Source organism: Aspergillus ochraceoroseus, assembly GCF_002846915.1.
Source record: "Aspergillus ochraceoroseus IBT 24754 chromosome Unknown P175scaffold_4, whole genome shotgun sequence".
Taxonomy (NCBI): domain Eukaryota; kingdom Fungi; phylum Ascomycota; class Eurotiomycetes; order Eurotiales; family Aspergillaceae; genus Aspergillus; species Aspergillus ochraceoroseus.
The window spans coordinates 736,459-757,501 of NW_024468479.1; the positions used below are offsets into that span (position 1 = coordinate 736,459).

The 21,043-nt window shown below is 53.4% G+C and overlaps 9 protein-coding genes across 9 annotated transcripts; 6 read left to right on the forward strand and 3 right to left on the reverse strand.

Annotated features, from left to right (window-relative positions):
• The first annotated feature begins 20 nt into the window (after window positions 1-20).
• P175DRAFT_0458287 (putative C6 finger domain protein) lies at window positions 21-2,853 on the forward strand. Its single transcript, XM_040894671.1, has 7 exons — window positions 21-314; window positions 362-474; window positions 558-1,367; window positions 1,458-1,544; window positions 1,603-1,892; window positions 1,963-2,428; window positions 2,536-2,853. The coding sequence occupies exons 1-7, from the start codon at window positions 144-146 to the stop codon at window positions 2,714-2,716; spliced, it is 2,118 nt and encodes a 705-aa protein (XP_040752090.1). The 5' UTR covers window positions 21-143; the 3' UTR covers window positions 2,717-2,853.
• On the reverse strand, window positions 2,819-5,411 carry P175DRAFT_0523574 (aconitate hydratase ACO2). Its single transcript, XM_040899324.1, has 2 exons — window positions 5,317-5,411; window positions 2,819-5,253 (listed from the first exon to the last, which is right to left on the reverse strand). Exons 1-2 carry the CDS (start codon window positions 5,356-5,358, stop codon window positions 2,920-2,922), a joined length of 2,376 nt encoding a protein of 791 aa, XP_040752091.1. The 5' UTR covers window positions 5,359-5,411; the 3' UTR covers window positions 2,819-2,919.
• A 245-nt stretch (window positions 5,412-5,656) lies between these two features.
• Window positions 5,657-7,867, forward strand: P175DRAFT_0501325 (CAIB/BAIF family enzyme). Its single transcript, XM_040897145.1, has 4 exons — window positions 5,657-6,306; window positions 6,356-6,654; window positions 6,709-7,206; window positions 7,271-7,867. The coding sequence occupies exons 1-4, from the start codon at window positions 5,940-5,942 to the stop codon at window positions 7,820-7,822; spliced, it is 1,716 nt and encodes a 571-aa protein (XP_040752092.1). The 5' UTR covers window positions 5,657-5,939; the 3' UTR covers window positions 7,823-7,867.
• On the forward strand, window positions 7,856-10,721 carry P175DRAFT_0557388 (uncharacterized protein). Its single transcript, XM_040900769.1, has 5 exons — window positions 7,856-8,036; window positions 8,067-8,254; window positions 8,905-9,036; window positions 9,366-9,490; window positions 9,554-10,721. The coding sequence occupies exons 1-5, from the start codon at window positions 7,900-7,902 to the stop codon at window positions 10,520-10,522; spliced, it is 1,551 nt and encodes a 516-aa protein (XP_040752093.1). The 5' UTR covers window positions 7,856-7,899; the 3' UTR covers window positions 10,523-10,721.
• Window positions 10,722-10,935: 214 nt separating this feature from the next.
• P175DRAFT_0458295 (fumarylacetoacetate hydrolase family protein) lies at window positions 10,936-12,434 on the forward strand. Its single transcript, XM_040894672.1, has 5 exons — window positions 10,936-11,019; window positions 11,126-11,364; window positions 11,484-11,799; window positions 11,857-11,953; window positions 12,006-12,434. Exons 1-5 carry the CDS (start codon window positions 10,992-10,994, stop codon window positions 12,211-12,213), a joined length of 888 nt encoding a protein of 295 aa, XP_040752094.1. The 5' UTR covers window positions 10,936-10,991; the 3' UTR covers window positions 12,214-12,434.
• Window positions 12,435-12,474: 40 nt separating this feature from the next.
• Window positions 12,475-14,083, reverse strand: P175DRAFT_0478833 (DUF3712 domain-containing protein; the record flags this gene model as incomplete). The annotated part of the gene is made up of 4 exons (XM_040895375.1): window positions 13,620-14,083; window positions 13,147-13,568; window positions 12,959-13,083; window positions 12,475-12,903 (listed from the first exon to the last, which is right to left on the reverse strand). The coding sequence occupies exons 1-4, from the start codon at window positions 13,790-13,792 to the stop codon at window positions 12,475-12,477; spliced, it is 1,149 nt and encodes a 382-aa protein (XP_040752095.1). The 5' UTR covers window positions 13,793-14,083.
• A 1,068-nt stretch (window positions 14,084-15,151) lies between these two features.
• On the forward strand, window positions 15,152-16,099 carry P175DRAFT_0437321 (bZIP transcription factor; the record flags this gene model as incomplete). The annotated part of the gene is made up of 2 exons (XM_040893850.1): window positions 15,152-15,290; window positions 15,372-16,099. 2 exons carry the CDS (start codon window positions 15,152-15,154, stop codon window positions 16,097-16,099), a joined length of 867 nt encoding a protein of 288 aa, XP_040752096.1.
• A 563-nt stretch (window positions 16,100-16,662) lies between these two features.
• Window positions 16,663-19,604, forward strand: P175DRAFT_0410521 (putative DNA repair protein Rad4; the record flags this gene model as incomplete). The annotated part of the gene is made up of 4 exons (XM_040893050.1): window positions 16,663-17,172; window positions 17,234-17,437; window positions 17,487-17,841; window positions 17,890-19,604. Coding segments are annotated over 4 exons (2,784 nt in total), but the record flags the coding sequence as incomplete, so codon positions are not given.
• P175DRAFT_0501329 (putative 2-deoxy-D-gluconate 3-dehydrogenase) lies at window positions 19,582-20,809 on the reverse strand. Its single transcript, XM_040897146.1, has 3 exons — window positions 20,589-20,809; window positions 20,317-20,529; window positions 19,582-20,247 (listed from the first exon to the last, which is right to left on the reverse strand). Exons 1-3 carry the CDS (start codon window positions 20,718-20,720, stop codon window positions 19,798-19,800), a joined length of 795 nt encoding a protein of 264 aa, XP_040752098.1. The 5' UTR covers window positions 20,721-20,809; the 3' UTR covers window positions 19,582-19,797.
• Between the last annotated feature and the right edge of the window lie 234 nt (window positions 20,810-21,043).

Sequence of the window (21,043 nt, forward strand, 5' to 3'; positions counted from 1 at the left end):
AAAAAAAAACCAAAAACCAAAAGGAGAGTCAACTCGAGTCATCTCGAGTCATCTCAACTGTTCGATATTCCCTTCCCCCCCCCCAGTGTATGCCAATCGTTGAGAATGTTCATGACCGCGTAATCCATCCTTAATCATGCACAATGAGCAAGCGTCCGTACGACGACTCTCGGGCGCCCGCCGGCTCTCCGCCCTCGGAGCATATCAGTCGCGACTCACCACCACCACCAGCGACCACCAGTCTGTTGCCCATTCCCGATGCTCAGTCTTCCGCGGGATCGGCTAAGAAACCGCGGACCTTTATCGCGACTGTGGTGAGTGCAGATTGGCCCGCGTTCGCTACCTTGACTGACCGGCCGAGGCCTGCGAAACCTGTCGTCTCAAGAAGACCCGATGCGATGAATCGCGCCCCAAGTGCGGGCTCTGTAAAGCCCTGGGGTTGGAGTGTGTCTATAATGAGCGGAAGACGTCCAAGTGTGTTCCTTTTCTTCTTCTTCTTCTTCTTCTGGGGTGGAGTGTATGGAGTCACTGATGCCAGAGTTACTGACGGCAAACAGACGAGACCACTCACTCACTTTGATTATGAGTACGCTCCATCGACTGGAAACCAAACTGGAGAATCTTCCTCGCAATGTCCGGAATGAAATCCAGTCTCTCCAGGACCCTGTGAGTCGCGCCCCCCTGCCCAGCAACCCGCAGCTGTCCACGGGCACGCCGCTCTCAGTAGAACCGGAGGAGGAGGAGGCCTTTGAATTGGACGAGCGGCCCAATGCCGTCAATGCGGACGGCCAGGTGTCGATTTCCTTCAGCCAGCACGGCGTCGTGCTCTGGCCCGGAGCCCGCGAGATCCTCCCCAAGCGACTGCTCGAAGCGCACGAAAAGCTGGGCCAAAACTACGTGATTGACATGGAAATGAACCGGCCTCCGCTGCCCATGTACATCTATCCGTTTCCGCCACAGGCCGGCGGCGACGACTGGCTGGAGATGTTGCCGCTGGCCATGATCAAAGGGCTGTCGAATGCCTTCTTTGCCACCTTCAACCCGTTCACGCCCATCCTGGACAAGAATTTCTATTTTGCCCTGACGCTGGGCGCCGTCATGGAGAGTGGCTTCGGCTACACCATGGATAGCTGTCTCGTGCTGAGCATCCTGGCCCTGGGCTGTCTGGCCGTGCATGCCCACCAGGAAGGGGACTATCCGCTGCCCGGCACAACGACGCAGACCGGCCGCTTTGAGCCTCCAGACTGGATGCCCGTCGTGCAAGAGGATCCGCCGGGCCTGCGCTTTTTCAACGAGGCCCGCCGCCGCATCGGCTTCTTGATGTGTGACAATGATCTCCAGAGCTGCCAGTTCTACCTGTTATCCTCGTACGTTTCTCTCTCTCTCTCTCTCTCTCTCTCTCTCTCTCTCTCTCCATTGGGATAGGATAGCAACTCCCGTTCTCACCACCGTCACAGCGTGTATTACAGTCAGATCCTGCGTCCAATGGATTCGTGGGCCATGATTCATCGCGCAGCCACCGGCTGTCTTTCGATCTTGACCAAGTCAGCTCCCCATTTGCCCCGGGACACATGCATGCAACCCCTAACTAACACTCTCTAGCCACGACGTCAACTTTGAATCCTGGGAAGGCGATATGAAATCCCGCGTCTACTGGACCTGTCTCATGAACGAGACCATTCTCGTGCAGGAGCTGCACTTGCCCCCGAGTGGTCTGGCCCGGTTCGAGGAAATCGTCCCTCTCCCCAAGTTCATCATCGGCCTCGAAACCCTGGGCCGATTCTCCTCGCCCGACGACGACATCGACGACTCCTTCTTCCAGTATCACTTCCTGGCCCAGGTCGCCCACCGCATCATCCTCACGCGCATCCGACACTCGCTCTACTTCTACTGTACGTACTCCTCCTGCTATATAAGACCCTTTTCCACAACGGTATATACAATACTAACCCTCTCCCGCAGCCGATTCCGGCACCTTCCCCTTACCCGCCATCAACGCCGAACTGCATCACCAACTCGCCCAATGGCGCCTGAACCTCCCGCCGGCCCTGAAATTCCGATCTCCATCTCCATCCCCGTCCCCGTCCCCGTCCCTGTCTTCGCCCGCGCCCTCTCCCATGCCTATATCCCCCCATCCAATCAACCCCAGCACCGCTCCTCCTCCTCCTCCTCCTCCTCCCCCACGACGCCCGCTCTCGCCCGCCGTCGCCGTCTCCGAAGCCATGCTCCGCGGCCGACTCCTGATCGCCAAGTTCCACATCAGCCGTCCCTACCTGTACAAAGCCCTCCGCATCCCGCACGCCCTGAGCGACGACGACATCGCCCAGATCCGCAGCGGCCTGCACAATGCAATGGACTGGCCTGTGATCGGGGGGATCTTCACCACCATGAAGAGCTGCATCCCGATTAAATTTGCGTTTTGTTCTCAGTTGGTTCCCCTTCCCTTTGCTTCGTCTATTATCTCATCCAGGCCTGTTAGGAAGAGAAAGAACGCTAATCAAGTGCACACACACACACACACACACGTTCCAACAGATTCTTCGGCCAGATCCTGCTCTTCTACTGTATTGCGCATTCCCCCGAGCCGCGCCTGCGGAATACCCTGCCCGTAGGCTGGGAGCGCTGGAATCAGGAGATGATGCGGTTTCTGGAGGACTGTGCGCCGTATAGTCCGGCGGTGGCGAAGGATCTGGAGTTGCTGCTGCTGCTGTTGTAGTTTGTATTTTGATTTTTATTTTTATGGTTAGTTGGTTGGTTGGTTGGAGTTTGGAGTTGTATCTGGTTCTATGTGTGCAATGTATGATGGAATAATACAATAGCAAAACCGCTTTTATTAGAACAGGCTATATATATATATATATATATATAACATAACATGACACATCAAAACAAGAAACAGTCGGAGGTAAAGAAAAGCAGCTAAGCCCGCTTCGCCAGCAAATTCAGTGCGCTTCCCGCAAGAATAAACCCGCACTGGTCTGCGCTGAGAGTGTGTTTCACGGGGATAACGACTTCCTGGCCGGTCGGCTTCGTGACCCGGAGGCGGATCTCGCCCTGGCCGCTGTTCTTGAGCGTCTCGTACAGTCCGTCCGTCGCAACGGTGTCGCACGCATCGATCTTGTCGTAGTCGGCCTTCTCCGCAAACGTCAGGGGCACGACGCCCTGCTTCTTCAGGTTGGTCTCGTGGATGCGCGCGAAGCTCTTGGCCAGGATCACGCGTCCGCCGAGATACCGGGGCTGCAGGGCGGCGTGTTCCCGCGCGCTGCCCTCGCCGTAGTTGTCTTCGGCAACCACCAGCCATTCCTGGCCGCGGGACTTCCATTGCGAGGCAAGTTCCGGGATCGAGTGCTTGTGGCCGGATTCGTCGTAGGCGACGTTGGTTTCGCCCGTGGCGGCGTTGACGGCGCCGATGAGCGTGTTGGCGGAGATGTTGGGGAGATGGCCCTTGTATTTCAGCCAGGGCCCTGCGGCGGAGATGGTGTCCGTGGTGCACTGGCCGCGGACTTTGTAGAGGACCCGGAGGTCCTGGAGGTCCGAGTCGGGGAAGGGCGCAAAGGGCTCGAGGAGCGCGAGACGCGAGGATGTTGGGGACACTTGCACGGCGGCGGAAGCGTCGGGAATCGCGGCCGATGGCTGGAACGCCGGGTTGCCGTCCTCGAAGCCGCCGGCGGGGAGGTCGAAGCCCTTGGGTGCCGAGAACCGGAACTCTGCCCCCGACGGTGTGGTCAGGGAGTCGGTCATGGGGTTGAAGGTTGTGGTGCCGGCGTAGGTCAGTGCGGTGACCAGCTCGGGCGAGGCGAGGAAGTTCATGGTACGACGGTTGCCGTCGTTGCGGCCGGGGAAGTTGCGGTTGTACGAGGTGAAGATGGCGTTGTCTTCGCCCTTGGCGACGCCGTCGGTACGCTTCCACTGGCCAATGCAAGGACCGCAAGCGTTGGCCAGCACCGTGCCGCCGGCCGACGAGAACGTGGACAGGGTCTGGTCGCGGTCGAGGGTCGCGCGGATCTGCTCACTGCCGGGGGTGATGAAGAGGTCGGCCTTGGGGCGCAGACCCGCCGCCGTGGCTTGCTTGACGAGGTCCTCGGCCCGCGTCATGTCCTCGTAGGAACTGTTGGTGCAGCTACCGATGAGGCCGGCGCCAAAGGTCTCGGGCCACTTCTTCTCGCGGACGGTTTCGGCGAAGCGGGACAGGGGCACCGAGAGATCGGGGGTGAAGGGCCCGTTGATGTGTGGCTCGAGAGTCGAGAGGTCGATGGTCACGAGCTGGTCATACTCGGCGGAGGGGTCGGCGCGCAGGAGACTCTGGGGCCCGGCAGCGGCCACTTCTGCGGCGGCGGCCGCGACATCTGCGCGGTGCGTGGCCTGGAGGTAGGGGATCATGCTGGGAGAGAAGGGGAAGAGGGATGTGGTGGCGCCAACCTCGGCACCCATGTTACAAATCGTGGCCATACCGGTGCAGCTGAGGGTCTCGACACCAGGTCCGTGATACTCAATAATGAAGCCGGTACCACCACGCACCGTCAGCTTGCCAGCCAGGTGGAGAATGACATCCTTGGGCGAGGCCCAGCCCTGGAGCTTGCCCTCCAGGCGCACTCCCAGAATGCGGGGTGCCTTCAGCTCCCAGGGGGCGTCGACGAGCGCATCGACCGCATCGGCACCGCCGACACCGATAGCAATGGCGCCCAGACCACCTGCGTTGGGGGTATGACTGTCGGTGCCCAGCATCATCAGACCCGGCGCAGAGTAGTTCTCCAGGACGCTCTGGTGGATGATACCAGCACCAGGCGGCCAGAATTCAATTCCGTAGCGCTTGGCCGCGCTCTCGAGGAAATCAAACACCTCACGGTTGCCCTGGATCGAGGCGGGCAGATCCGTGTCGGCACCACGCTCACCCACAATCATATGGTCGCAGTGGATACTGGCAGGCACAGCCGTCGAAGGCAGTCCGCACGACATGAACTGCAGCAGCGCCATCTGCGCAGAAGCATCCTGCATCGCCACCCGATCCGGCTTCAGCTTGAGGTCCGCCTTGCCTCTGATGTCCTTGCCATTGTTGGTGCCAGTCAACAGGGACTCCTCTGGGTTGTCCAGATGGGCGTACAGGATCTTCTCGGCGAGAGTCAGGGCGCGCGATGATCCCAGCACCTTGCGGACCTGCTCTAGGTTTCGTACAATCTTCGGATAGGGGGGCATGCGAGAGAAGGCTACTGATTCAGTCGCTGTGGCGAGGCCGCGGAGGCATCGAGGGGACAGCTATAAGAACGGAAGGTGAGCGAACGAATCCACAATGGGGACGGGGGAAAGGCATTGGCGTACCCTGCGGGCAGAGGCACGTTGCCAGCCAAGCTGCCTTAGCATGATGACTTGTTTTGGTCTTTTTGAGGGTTTGAGGATGAATTGCGGAGATCACAGTTGACTCTTGAAAAACCTCATTTTCATGGAAGTTTTGGTTTATTTATCTGCACTCTGATTGGCCAATGCTCCGATCGCGGAAGGCATGCCTGAGGCAGTGATGCTAAATCACCACGTGACTGTATAAGGCACCAAGGCAACAATAGTGTATCACGTGTCTACTATCACGTGCTTACTATCACGTGCGCGATCATGTGATCTCCCTTCCGATCTTATCGGGTTGCATCCGACGACATCTGAAGGACCGACATTTCGGAAGAAGGAAGGAAGAAGAGCACTCTGTGGGGTTGCGCTTTGGCTTCCTAGAAACAGAACCAATGAATTCCGGGTTCCGTACTCGTCTCTGCTGCGGAATGGAAGGTTGACTCCCAATGGTGCCAGCCGATGGTTGTCGCTCGGAATTGCGTCGGACGTCATCCACGTCCACCATCCGCCGTTCTATGCCCGCCTACTTATAGCTGCGATTTTGCGTGCTCTGTATTCGCTGGAAAGTTGAAAATCCATCGTCCTGCGCTCCATCATACAGAATGACCGGCGTTACATATTCCCCGGTCCAGGAGGCCGGCCGCATCTTTTCCTACCTCTGTGATAAGGCGGAGAGTCTCAATCTCCCCGCAGAGGTCGTTTCCAACCAAGATGCCGTCTCTTTCTACTCGGCCCATAACCAGATTTACTATCCGATCCCGTTCAAGGAGACCGAAACCCTAGCTGCCTTGAAAGGAGTCGAAGGTTCCGTTGCCGCTGCCATTGCGGATCTGCGCTATGGACAGGCTGCGCAGAAACGAAATGTCAAGGTTAGTCTTGAGCGGGCAACGGCTTTCGGATGCCAGGCGTACATGGCCAAAGTAGATGGACTATCGAAGCTGGACCCCGAGGTGAAGAAGAAGTTGAAAGGTACGCGCTGCTTGGGAGCCAAAGCTCTACGGAGGAACTGACGGAGTAGACACCGATTTGCTTGCGGCGCAGTCCAACGGATACCGGCGCATGTCGGCGAACCTCTACAAAACCAAGAACGCGGGGGAGTTCTTCCATATCCACGGCTCTCTCGAGGCTTCGACCACGTTGAATATGATTGGTTTGGAAGGACACCGTCCCGACCTGACGGACTACGAGGATGTGATTAAGGTGATTGAGAGCCATGTCCAGAAATACTCTGCCGCGGAGCTGGAGAAGATGAACAAGGAGAGGAAACAGGCCGGTGTGACAGCCCTGAAATACGAGGATTTCATTCAAACGCCCCACGTAGGTGGTATTCTGAACGATCTGATGTGCGGAGGATGCTAATACACAATGTAGGGTAAACTCAACCTGGAGCAGCCGCCATGGAAGGTCACCAAGCTTGGCGGTGACTTGCCCCCAACACCCTTCCCGGCCGCCGATGGCAGCCAGAGGATTCTCAAGGGAATTAAAGTGCTTGAAATGTGCCGGATCATCGCCGGTCCTACCGTTACGCGCATCCTCGGAGAGTATGGCGCCGACGTGCTGAAAATCACCAGCCCTAACCTGTCGGATGTTCCCTTTTTCCAAGTCGATGGCAACATGGGCAAATACGCAGCCGACCTGGATCTAAAGACAGAGGAAGGGCGTCGTCAGTTCGAGGTCCTCCTCGCGGACGCCGATGTCCTTGTCGATGGATACAGGCCAGGCGCACTGGAAAAGCTGGGCTACGGCCCCGAGGCCCTCGCTGCCCTCGCTGAAAAGCGCGGCAAGGGGTATGTCTACGTGAACGAGAACTGCTTCGGATACGAGGGCGAATGGGCTTACCGCCCCGGCTGGCAGCAGATTGCCGATTGTGTAGGTGCCATTTCTCCCCGGATACCGACAGGATAAGATCATACCCCCGCTAAACCAAAGACAGGTCACTGGAATCGCCTGGGCTCAAGGCCAATTCATGGGCCTGTCAACCCCCGTGGTTCCTCCTTTCCCTATTTCCGACTACGGCACTGGCTGCATGGGCGCGATCGCTGCTCTCACGGGTCTCTATAACCGCGCCAAATACGGCGGTTCGTACCACGGCAAAGCATCCCTGATGCACTACGATCTTCTCCTCTTCGCTGTGGGCAAGTATTCCGACGCCGTGCAAGAGACCATGCGCGCCGCGCAGCCCGCAGAGTTCTTCCAACTCCGTCACTGCGACAGCGTCGATCGGATTTCTTCGACGGTCCTGAAGGGCATGCAGAAGCGGTTCCCGCATCTGTATCGCGGCCCTAGTGAAGCCGGACCCGAGGATGCCCTGACGGAGCTGTGGTATTCCAAGGCGTATAGTGCCGACATTGAGGTTGTGCGGCCGATTACGCAAATCGACGGGGTGGACAATAGCTTTACCCGGGCGAGTCGGCCTAATGGAGTGGACCGGGCTAGTTGGGAGGATTTCGGGGCCAAGGAGGAGGGGGATTATAAGAAAGCATAAAGCATAAATTATTTCACAATCTAGAAGGAAATAAGCATCCCTACCGAGTATACCCCGTCCATCTCCCATAACTCCTTATGCCAATGCTGTCTCAAGCCAAGGAAGGATATTATACGCTCACATACCCACTACGCGATATCCCAACTACAGAGCCAAAAAGATGGCGAAACACAACAAAGCCCGCTATTCCGGGCCCGGATATATCCAATAAGACGTGGATTACGGCTGACACCCAGTAATCCAGGGATATTGCAAAGAGTGATTTCGGGGTTAGACAGAGAACGGAATCGTCGGTGACGAATTTCGGAAAGCTGCATGTACTGCATGAGAGGGTTACAGGGCTTCGATTGTACTCATTTAGCAAGTCCGGGCATCCTGTCATTCGTTGTAAGAGTGCATTCGAGACTGTTCTAGTGTACTCTGTAGGCCAGAGTGCGTATAGAAGATGACGGTATTAGCTGGGATTGGGGGTAGTCGGTGCAGCATACCTCGTCGCCTGCAGTACCAAGTTGATTGATCCAGGATGCTCTACCTCGATTGCAGAAGTCCAGGTCCAAGGCAAATGAACAGAGCATATTCTAACATTATCTGTACACCAAAGAATCAGTTCTGAGAGTCTATAGAATGCTGCTTTTTCCTGCAAGCCCTCCGCTTCTGGGTAGTACAGGCAACGCTCAGGGCATCACAACGGGCTACCTGCAGAGTGGCTTACTTTTACCCTACTCTGGTGCTTGATCCTTTGGCCGATACTGGGCAATGTAGGACAAACAGCTGGACTTGTGCTTCGGAGTGCGGAGTATCTTCATGCTTGTGTCACCCTGGCTTCATAAGTGCATAGTGGTCCTATTGAGCCCATTGGGTTGAATACTTAAATATGCCGCTGCCAATTCTTGGAAGAAAGCTGCAGCTGATAAGCCGTGAAAGTACTCCGTACCATTGACTGAAGTCATCTGGGAACGTCCTGCGATAAAGTACGGAGTACGATGCCTGGCCTCGAGGTACTTCCCACAGGGTTGCTTCCCCGTCATCCTGGCTTTTTTTTTTTTTCCAATCGGGTTCTACATCAAACAAACCTATTGCAGATGGTCTTAGTATCCGTCGTATCCCAGAACTGTTCTTGCTTGAAGGGGTCAAAATTGTGGCCGAGAAGGACTCATACTGGGTTGACGAACTGAGAGATCTTGAACTGGAATCAAATAGCAGGATTGTATTAAGTGAGACACGAATACTGCCTTTCATCTAGCTAGTCCATGGAATATGACAGCGGACTGGTGCTCTTCCGGATTCACACCAGGAGACTCCTTTGCGCCCTTGCTTAATGTCAGGGAAGGCCGTTTTATATCACCAATGATAGAATGGGAAAACGCCCACTTTTATTACTAGCAGCATGAATGACCGCTTATGTGCATCCAGCATGTGTTTATGGTCAAAAGGACATCTTGCTTATTTTGGTGGACTCAACGTCTGGGTCTGTTGCGTTTTCCAGGATATATAAGGGCTGTAGATAGCAACAGATGGAAGACGTGCTCCTTCGAATTTCAAGAATCCTCTCCTGTTCTCTGCGTCTACAAGATGTATTTTAATGTCCAGGCTATTATCCTCGCGCTCTTTATACCAACGGCTTTAGGCTTTGTTCCTGATGCAGTACCACCGGATGTTGCACTCTATGTACGTGGATCACTCGACAGGGTCAATACCTCGCTGCTCTTGCATTACATCTAATGATAGCAGGACCAATCCCTGCCTTTAACCTGGGACCTGAACACTTCCCAGAGCATGATAGAGGGCGTGGGCAACTCATGGTGGTGTTCCTCGTTTATCCAGGCCTCGGATGGAAACCAATACTTTATTGTGTCGCACGTTGCGGCTTCAGGTGTTGGGTTCTACCGATACTCAATCCTGGGTATAACCGAGCCCTCCTTCTATGAATCCTACGCGGTCCTTGGGAGTGAAGCCGACCCGATTTCCAACCACGTCCGGGACAGCAACATCACCCTCCCAACGTACGGCTTTCTAGCCCTCAACGCCAGCAACCCTCTCCAAGCCATGCAGACTTACAGCACGCACGGGGCTATATTCAACGTGACATTCCAGTTTTCCTCCCCCATTCTGATCGACGGAGGCACCGGCACATTCACATGGGGACCGTACCAGACCTACGAATGGGCAATGCCTGCCGGCATTACCAGCGGCACTCTCGTCGTCAACGGAACCGAACTGACGATAGATCCCCGGAATTCCCTGACCTGGTACGACCGCCAGCTCGTCTTCAACGTGACTGCCCACGTCCCCCTGCAGAACTGGACGTGGTTTGAGGTCCACATTGACCAGCCCGCGGCCGCGGGGTCGCGGGTCATGTCGATCTGGATCTGGGACTATGGCAACCAGCCCCGGGCGCAGTTCGCTACAATCCGAAACTCGCCGGGAGTTCACGAAGTCATGCCCCTGACGGAGTTTACCCCGGGAGGGCCGACATGGACCTCGAGCTGTAGTAATATCACGTACCCGCAGAGCTGGAGGGTCGCGCTTCTGGATGGGACGACCTTTCATATTGCCAGTCTGCGCGCGGAGCAAGAGTTGTGTGACCCAGCTGCCCCGTTGTCACCGGCATACGAGGGTTATATGACCTTTACTGGGACGGAGGCCAATGGAAAGCCGATGGAAGGGTACGGATTAGTGGAGATCAGCCGGAATGTTTAGTCTATCGTCTATATATATATATATATATATGCATCTTTGGTTTTCCCCCGAGAGTAAAGGGCCTTTAGGGGATATTTCCTTCTTTTGTACAGAGTATGTACTCCGTAGAGGAGAGAAACCTCGTACAGCTTCTCTCCCGAAAAAAGAAATCCAGAGAATACAACTCGGTGCGCTCCACGTCCAGGATATGTGGAATTTGTGGGGATCTTCGGATCTTCGGTTTCTTTCCCTCCCACTATTTGATTTCCCCACCTCTTTTGTGGCTGTGATTTCGGGACTTTATCCGTGCGATGTCGGGGTGTTTATACAGGTAGTGTACCTATAGTGAGAACGAGGAGAGACAGCTGTGGGGGAGAAGGAGAAGAGAACTGATGACTGAGGGGTCCAATGCAGTTAATAAATAAATAAATAGAGCTATTCTTGCTTTCTTTACTTTCTGATTCAATTCTTGTGTGTGCAACAGGTCAATATGTCGAAAATCGCATCAACCTTTTCTCGTACGCGCGCTCCTTAACCCTAACCTATCTGTCCCTAATACAACAGCATATCACTATACTCCATACAATAGCTCTCGATCAGATCGGAGACTAACAAGACCTACAGGCCTCGTGCGATTCACTCCCAAATCAAACCCCTCCAGAACCCTCATCGGAGAACCAGTAGACCCGGAAATCGACGTCGGACTGGCCCTCTACCAAGGCAAAGATGTCCGCGTGCACCTCTTCTCGGGCTCATCTGTGCTGAATCCAGGCCAAAAGACATCAGCGACGGAATCCATCCAGCGCGTTCTCTCGCCGCTGGCCCAGAACGAAGTCGGTTCAATCCGGTGCATTGGGTTAAACGTACCTGTTCCCTTTTCCTTTTCGCGAACTCAAGTAGAGAGAGAGAGAGAGAGAGAGAGAGAGAGAGAGAGAGAGAGAGAAATACTGATATCAATACAATGAAATAATACATTAAACAGTATGTTTCCCATGCGGCGGAAATGAAACTTGACCTCCCTTCTGTCCCAACCCTCTTCTACAAACCCTCCGCGGCTCTCGCAGACCCCTTCCCCGCCCCGACTATCCTCCCCCGAATTACCCAGGTCGATAACACAGGCGACTACGAGTCGGAAATGGTGATTGTGATCGGCCGCGACGCGAAGGATGTCCGCGAGGATGAAGCGCTCGACTATGTCTTGGGGTATACGGCTGCCAACGATGTCTCGAGCCGCACGTCGCAGATGAATCAGTCGCAATGGTGTTTTTCCAAGGGATTTGATACAGCTTGTCCAATTGGTGAATATCCCTTGAATCATTATTAGATGGATACATACTGATGGATGGATGAAACAGGACCGACGTTGGTTTCCTCCACGCTCATTCCCGATGCAAGTAAATTGCATATTCGTGGACTGAAGAATGGTCGTGTTCTCCAGGACTGCCCGCTAACGTATGTGTTCTTGCGTTTCCCCATATCTGTACGTATGCTAATACCGACACAGGGATCTCATCTTCTCCGTCCCAAAGCTCGTCAGCTTCCTTTCTCAAGGAACTACGCTTCCGGCCGGAACCATCGTTCTGACTGGTACTCCGCCTGGCGTTGGCGCTGCAAAGAACCCCAAGGAGTTCTTGACGGCTGGGGATGAGTTCGCGGTTGAGCTGTTGCCGCACGTTGGAACCCTGATTACCAAGTTTGAGCATCAGGGCTAAGGAGGTTGATGGGGATATTTGCCCTATACACCGGTGTACTCCACGGATCGGCCCATCCTGCTATATGGCCTTGGCTATGGTTATGAGCGGTAGCACTCTCTCATACCACTGTGCCAGTGATCAGGAGTCACAATATATACAGTTTGGTTTTGCATATATGCCAAGTGCCTGCCATTGACTGATGTAAATCGTACTTTAGTTATATATATATATCATTAAGCATAACCCCCTTAGTTACCCCTTAACACAGCCCAGGTACTCTTACAGACTTCCGTCCGGCTCGTCAAGCGAGTCGAGAATGTCCTGGATGTTCGTTGGTCCGCTAGGATCGGTCAGGTTGTGAAATATACTCGTTCCGTTGGGCGCCATGATTTCCCGGAGCGTATTGATGATGAGCGAACCCAGCGGCACTTGTGCTTGGAGGGTGAGAGCCTTTATAGCATCCGTGTAGTAGGGAACCTCCGCTCCGGCCCAGGTCACAGACCGGCCGACGGCCTGGAAAGTGAGGTGCCCTTCCTTTAGGGAGTCTGCTTGAGTGCCGAGGATACCCGTGAGGTGCTCAATAAGGAAGTGGATATCGAGAATACCAGTCATGGGGTTCGAGTGGTTGCCTGGTTTCAGGTAGAGATTGTCGATGGTGACGTTCCCGAGGAGGTATTCGCTGCTCTTAAGATCAAAAACGGTGGTTCCCTGATGGTTTGGTCAGTGGCAAACCAGGGGCCGGTCGAGGATGAGGGTTGTTCACAATTTGCAAGTTCATGACGGACGGATTTGGGAGGGTCGCATTGGCGATTAGGTTCACGCCATCCTCCCTTGCAGGAATAAGCAGCTTGGGGTTCTCAATGGAGAAGCCGGCAAAGGAGTTGAGAGCTGGGATGCGTCAGATCGTCTGCTTACTTCATGTATCCTTCGCTGAAAGAGTAAGAGACTTACTGTTTTGGGGAATATCTTTGTTGATGGTGACATGGGATTTCAGTTTGCCTAGGTAAGCGTTCGTGGAACCTCGCACGGACAACGGAGCGTGCGGCTGGAACACTGCTTGGTGCACATAGTGAGCCCACTGCTCTGCATTTAGGGGCGTGTGTTGGCCCTGGACCCTTAACGTGGTCTCCCCCTTGATGGCGGCGCTGTTGATGCTGACTTTGGCGAAGGTGTTGTTCCCTGGGAGGTCTCGGTTGAACAATTCTAGGGTTATGGGATCGATGCGCACTGGTACCGCAATCGGGAGGCTCAGTTTGGACGTGATGGCGAGCAAGATAGAATCGGCGCGCGGTTCGAGAACGGTTGCCTCGACGAGTAAAAGGGTAGACTTATTGACCACCAGCCGAGCGATGGCGGGAGTAATGACCAAGAAGCTGTCTGGCTGTTAGTGCTCACAGAGAATAGGCTGCGGTAGAAAACCCTACAGGATAGGGAGGAAGATGGCCAGGAAGATAATCGAGGAGAAAAGGTAGCACCACCAGAATCGAGCACAATGCCGTCGGAAGCTCTGGGTCCTCCTGTTCTCGGGGACGTATTTCGAGTCGTCTTTGGAGACCAACCCTTGGGTCTTTTCATCCACGGAATTGGTCGACAACATGGTGGGACATTGCCCGGAGGATTCACTTTGGCAGTCTGTTCATGTGAAGACAAACGTCGTCCGGGGAAAGGCCTACCAGTACCCCATGATTGAGTGGACAGGGGAAGGATTGAAAGAAAGAATGAGTAAATCCGCCAGACCCCAGAAGAAACCTCGGAGTGCTAATATCGCTGGCCGGTTGAAAAGACTCAACGGGGTGATGATGGCTTGAACTAAAGATGTCGATCTAGGGCAAAGCCACTTCACAGGCGCACGATCCACTCCAGGATGAAACACAGGACAGAAGTTCAACTGGGCGATATCATCTCTTCTCGACTCTGTGTCTCTGGATGTGGGTTGCTACGATTGACATGCTCCCGCCTAGAATTCGCGAGGCGTATGGGCTCAAATCGACGTTTGGAACAAGGGCTCTCTCTCGCGGTGTATCCGGCTTTGCCTAGCAGTGTGCGAGCTTCCCGGCGCGGTACTATCTGGATCAGTTTATACAGTGGTGATATGACCTAAAGATGATCTTCTTGTCTTTCTTTCTAAATAATCGGATTTTTCCAGGGAGTGTTATACGCGGTAAATTGAAGTGGTTTCTCACGGAACTTGAATGGATGGTATTTAAATCCACAGGAAGCAACTAGCCTCAGGTCCATGACGGGAGTTGATATCGCGTTGAAGTATATATTGACCTAAAGCAGTCGGTTCACTCCCCTTTTCCTGAGCTGGTACCCGGAAAACTCCTTTATTCAGGAGTATACGGAGTATCCCCTGTGCTGTCACCTAGGTGAAAAGGTTATCCAATGATCGACAACCACAGTGCGTACTAGTTACTAGTACTAAGGTGACAAAGTCGAATCCACCCGCGCTATTGTGCGTGGGCTTGGTCGAGTTGACGAAGTGGGATTAAATAACAGCAGTGAGGCAAGAGATTATACACCGTCCAAAGTATGGTGTGAACAGAAGAAGGCAGTCTTCTAGTGTCACAGATCCCGCACAGCCGTCAATCGAGGGCCAGGTTTTTCGACCGGATTCCCGACGATATGGCCAAAGGCTGGACTGAACGGTCCCCTGAAGGGCACAGTAAGAGCGAGCTATCTCTCCCAATCAATGGCAGAAAGCAAGAGCGACATGGTGGGAACAAATAGGATGGTCTTGTTGGAGTGGAAGTTGAAGAGATTCGCTCAAGGTTAAACACGATGGAGAATCCGCCGGGCCTCAGGTGTCAGCAAGGCTTTAACTCCGAGTCCAATCACCGTCGCTCACCCTCGACTTTATAACGACAGTCCAAATTACACACCTCCACTTCCTGCAGCCTACTCCGTACATCCACCCCAAAATAAATACTCCAATACTGCTTACTTTTCGGGAGAAATGTCCTCCCTACACCCAGGGTCTCAGGCTTTGACTGTCCTCAAAACCGGCAAGGTCGAATCCGAGGATGATTGGACCGGGCTTGGAGACGCGAAGGAGCGCAGGAAGAGGCAAAATCGTTTGAACCAGCGCGCCTTTCGTAAGTTTTGCTTTTCTTACCGGTAAAAATGTAATATTTATAACTAGCTCAATCTCTGACCGCTTATCAACCACCTGGCAGGACAACGAAAGCGTGTGGAGCGACACAATGCAGGGCTTCAGCAAAGGATAGAGGAGATGATCATGAACGGTGAAGTCACTTTACTTCCGACTGCCCCAGAATCGTCCGTGTCGCCTGGCTCGGAGATATCTATGTCTTCTATGGTGCAGCAATTGTTCGAGGACCGGCTTAATAAGCTTCTGGAGCAGCTCAGTCAAAATGCTTGTGAACGCTATGCTGTTGGGTCCCCGTCCGCAGATCAGCTTCTAACCCTCTGCAAACTCAACGTCTTTCGCGCATTTGCCAGCAACATGTTGGTCTTGGGGATGACGCCGGCATTTGAGTGGATGCATGACGATGCTATATCCCCCTTCAACACCATGCAACCGGGGGTTGTGGAGGGAGAAAAGCTGCCGGTCAGTCTCCGCCCTACACCTCTCCAGCGAACCCAGTCACATCATCCGTGGATGGATTGTTTCCCGTTTCCCAAGCTCCGGGATAACCTCATCGCGGCCGGAGACTTTGATGACGACCCTCTGTGTAGGGATATAATGGGTGTCTGGGATACACCGTCGGAAAGCTCTGGTCTAATGGTATGGGGAGAGCCGAGTAACGCAGAAAATTGGGAGGTATCGGAAAAATTTCTCCGCAAGTGGCCGTGGGTTGTAGCTGGCTGTCCCGAACTTCTACAATCAACCAACCGCTGGAGGAGCAAACGGGGAGAAAAAATGATCTTCCGATATTTATGATACTGATTATAAAAAACAATTAATGATTCATGATTCTTTGTAAGCTACGAAAGCTACGAAGTAATTCCCAGTTTATGAATGATGAGTAGTTAATCGTTAGAGCAGTGACTAGTTAACTAACCAACTAGTTATGCTTGTACCAATCCAAACTAGGAACAGACTCTGAAGTCAAGTAAGCTGGAATCGACGGATCTCATCCATTCGACCTATAAAGAGAGATCAAATAGTTCAAGACGCGAAGCAATTTGAATTACAGCATAACTGCCTCGACGGGAATATAGTATTTCCGAAAACGCGATGTCATCACGTGTACAAGATGACTAATTTTTCGTGGATGGAAAATCGCGTATGACTTGTGTCCATGAACACCGGCGACAACCGCTTTGAGTCGACTCATCACTCCCGCAATCGTTTTTTCCTCACTACGGCTCGATGCTTATTCCCTGCGAAAAGGTCGTGCTTCATGCTGCCCCATAGGGACCCCCGAAATGTCGTCCCGGACGCGTTCTATCCGCACCCCAGGGCGTGAACGGCACCGCAGTCAGCGTTCAAGAAGACGAGATGAGGACGAGGATGAGATTCCGGAGGTATACCGGGAGATGCTGGCGGAAGCTGAGGCTCGAGAGGCCCGAGCAGGCGGCGAATCAGGGAATGAGAGACCAAGTAAAAGATTCAAACCAGCGGGATCGAGAGCCACGCTTTCCCGTACCCAGGTCGCAGCACAGGAAACCCAGTATTCAGTAGAAAATGAACCACCTGCCGGCAGAAAACCACAGACTGTATATAATTCACCGTCAGAATCATCTGAGGACTCGGATATGGAGTGGGAAGAGGTCGACATTCAACAGCCTTCCTCCCACCCGATCCTACCAGGTCCCGTCGCCGCAGCAGATGACGCGCCCTTGCAGATTATCCTCGACCGACAGGAAGGTCAGCGACAAAAGAGCACTCGGCAAAAGCCGGTAACTGGGGCGGAAAAGAGACTCAGGTTGGATGTGCATAAAATGCATCTACTCTGTCTCTTGTGCCATGTGCAACGACGTAATCTTTGGTGCAATGATGAAGAAGTACAGGTGCGCACCACAGTGTTAAGCCCGTTTGAATTTCTCCTAAACGTAATTTTGAATCCTCTAGGGATTTCTCAAGAAAATGCTACCAAAGCCTATTGTGTCCCTCCTGAATCCCTCGGAGAACAAACCCCAGCATGCCAGGTCTACAAGTTTTATCGACGGACTTAATCAGGCCGGAGAGGCATTTATCAAGAGATTCAAAGTAACAAAGCCGGGGCTGAGACGCGCTCACTGGGCGTACGATTCTGCGTCCCTCAAACAGAAAGCGGTATTCAACTTGACCTAAGTGGCATGGGAACGTCTCTAATATGTGGTAGGAAGCAATCGTGTCAGAAGCCGAAGTCTTTCTATCCAGGGACGACTTCCGAGCCCAGGCCAAAACACTACAAGGTTCTCGTGATTTTGGGGCTCAACTCTTCTGTGCCCTTCTGCGATCTGTAGCTGTGGAAGCTAGATTGGTCTGTTCTCTACAACCGCTGCCGTTTTCCGGAACGAGGCGAGACATGATTTGCGCCAAGCCTGTATCTCAGCCCATCATTATCTCATCTGATGATCTGGAGATATCAACGGATGATAAAGGGAAGGCGGGAAGCTCGCCGCGCGCCTCGCGAATCAGAAGACTTGGTCAACCAGGGTTTAAGCCCGCGCGCTTTCAGAGTAGCCGTGCAGCGAGTATGCTCTGCACCTCAGATTCCGCACCTAGTATACTGACGATTTAAGGGCCACCAATATTCCGGGAATCACCTCACCCAGTATTCTGGGTTGAAGCATTCAACGAAGCTGTTCACAAATGGATAGTGATTGATCCTATGGTGACCAAGTCGCTTGCGAAACCGTCCAAGTTTGAGCCACCAGCTGCCGATCCCTACAACTGCATGAATTATGTTGTAGCATTTGAAGAGGATGCATCCGCTAGAGATGTCACACGGCGGTACGCAAAAGCATTTAATGCTAAAACTCGCAAGCTGCGTGTTGAGTGTACCAAGAGCGGCGAGGTATGGTGGAGCCGCGTACTTCGGTTTTACGAGAAGCCATTCTTAGAAGACCGTGATGAGCTGGAAATTGGAGAGTTAACAGCCAAGACGGCTGCGGAGCCGATGCCCCGAAATGTGCAAGATTTCAAGGACCATCCAATTTATGCTCTGGAGCGACACCTCCGCCGCAATGAGGCTATTTTCCCGCAACGCGTTATTGGGCATGTGAGTCTTGGAAAATCCGGGTCCAAAAACCAAGCCACCGAACCGATATATCGCCGATCGGATGTTCATACCCTTCGCAGCGCGAACAAGTGGTACCGCCTAGGTCGTGATGTTAAATTGGGTGAGCAAGCATTGAAGCGTATACCCGCTAGCAAAAACAGGACCACTGGTATTAGCGACGAGGAGGAGGACGCTGAGCTGGCCATGGAAACCCCTCTCTATGCCTTTTACCAGACAGAGGTATACCAACCTCCCCCGGTCGTCCATGGAAAAGTGCCCAAAAATGCATACGGGAATCTAGATGTGTACGTTCCAAGCATGGTCCCCCCGGGAGGAGTTCACATCCCGCATTTTAATGCTGCACATGCGGCTCGTATCTTGGGCATTGACTACGCCGATGCGGTCACGGGATTCAATTTCAAAGGGCGTCATGGAACCGCCGTATTTCAGGGTGTGGTTGTGGCCGACGAATTCCGCGCAGCAGTTCAAGAAGTCTTGAATTGCATGGAAGAAGAAAGGCTACACAATGAGCTAGAACAGAGGTCTGCAGAGGTCCTGCATTTGTGGAAACACTTTCTGCTTAAACTTCGCATTGCGGAGCGCGTTAAGACTTACGCGGTTGAAGGAGAGGAAGCCGATGACGAGTCAAGTGTTGGGCTTGAGATGAAGGACGCTGAGATGGAAGGGGGCGGTTTCTTGCCTGAATCGGGTCCAGAAATCGTCAGCCCGCCGATTCCCACTTCAGCGCCGCCTCTGTTCGAGTCCCCCGTTATCGATTATAACAACCCAGTACCGCTGGAAGACGCGGTGGAAGACTCGGGCGGAGGGGGATTCCTTCTGGAGAGCGACGCAGAGCCTGAGAAAGCTGTCAATCACCAAAACGCGTCCCACAAGCCAAACGTTGCTCCACCCAGGTACAATCTCGTCGTCGTCGACGAAAACGAGCGGCCACGGGATATTATTATACCCATTGATTCTGACGGAGATGTCACCCGACCTCATACCCCGAAAGTCGGCTTACAAATCGAGCCTTTCGGGGATTCCGGAGGCTCCTTAGAGGCTCCAATAACGGTCGATTCCTCAGTAAATGCAGATTCTGCGTCTGCTAGTGTTGAATTACTCTCCCAGGCCCCGGAAGTCCTGTCTCAACAATCGCTAAGTAATGAGGAGGAGGAGGAGAATTCTTTGTTATCTGAAGACCCAGATGACGAGGACGCGGTCCCCGAGTGGCTGATGTCTGATTAGAGATTCCCATGAACTTTGAAGTATATCTTGTTTGGGTCCACCTTGGCAGCTGTACATAGTTAACTATATTAATTAGATTATGAATAACCGCGGGCGACCGACCCCCTCATATTGTATAGATAGATACCAGATCAAGATTTTATTACCAAACCAGAAGCGTAAACCTATTACTGAGGAGTATACTCTACCGGCCCATCCATCCACCATCCACACAGAGAATCTCCCCGGACACATAGCTACTCGCGGCACTCGCCAAAAACACCACTGCACCCTTGAAGTCCTCGGGCTTCCCCCACCGGCCGGCCGGAATTCTCGCCAGAATCGCCGGGTTGCGGTTCGAATCGTTGATCAACGCCGTGTTCATATCGGTCGCGATATACCCGGGGGCAATGGCATTCACGTTGATCCCCTTGCTGATCCACTCGTTCGAGAGGGCTTTCGTCAGTTGGGCCACGCCACCCTTGGAAGCGGCGTATGCGGGGACGGTGATTCCTCCCTGGAAGGAGAGCAGAGAGGCCACGTTGATAATGGAGCCGCGGCGGCCGGTGGGGAATTCCGAAGCGTCCCGGGCGAGAAGGTAGTCGCCGAATTCGCGGCAGAGAGTGAAGACGGAAGTGAGGTTGACTTGGATGACCTATGGGTTGAAACGGGGACGGTCAGGTTCCGGAGGCGTTTGCTATTTATGCCTTGATAGTAATCATACCTCATCCCAGTCCTCATCGGGGAACTTCTCGCTCGGGTGTCGGCGCTGGATACCGGCACAGTTGAGCAGAATATCGGGTTTCACACCCTGGCTGGTCAACGCGGGAATGATGCCTTTGATTGCTTCGCGGTCTGATAGCTCTGCGGCATGGATGTATGCTTTGCGGCCGAGGTGGATGATTTGGTCGCGGGTTGAAGTATTGGATTCGTCTCGCTATTGATTCTCTTGTTTAGTACCCGGATTCCAGGAGGTTATGGTAGCGATGCACATACTTGAATAAGCACAATGTCCGCTCCAGCCTCTGCAAGAGCAATGGCCATTGCCTGTCCGATTCCTCTGGTTCCTCCTGTGATGATTGCTGTTCGCCCGTCCAGGGAAAAGAGTGCGGGGAGGGTGTTGGCCATGACGATTGACTGTGTCCTGACGGATTCCAAAACAAACTGCGGGTGATTTCTTAGATAACCTAGATCGAGTAATGAATCTCTTCCTTTTAATGCTAAAAAATTGCTTGTCTTTAGAAGAAAAGAGCGATTTGAAGCCTTTTATACGCGGGGTATCAAAGTCCCTTACTGAAAACGGATATTTCTATAGCCGACGGATATCAAAGGCCGATCACCCCGCGGTCGGCAATTGATCCGATCGGCTAGTGTCCGAAGTACATTATGAGACAAGATATTGTGTGATTGCAATGCAATGGCTTTGTAGACTATCCGATGATGTCGATGTC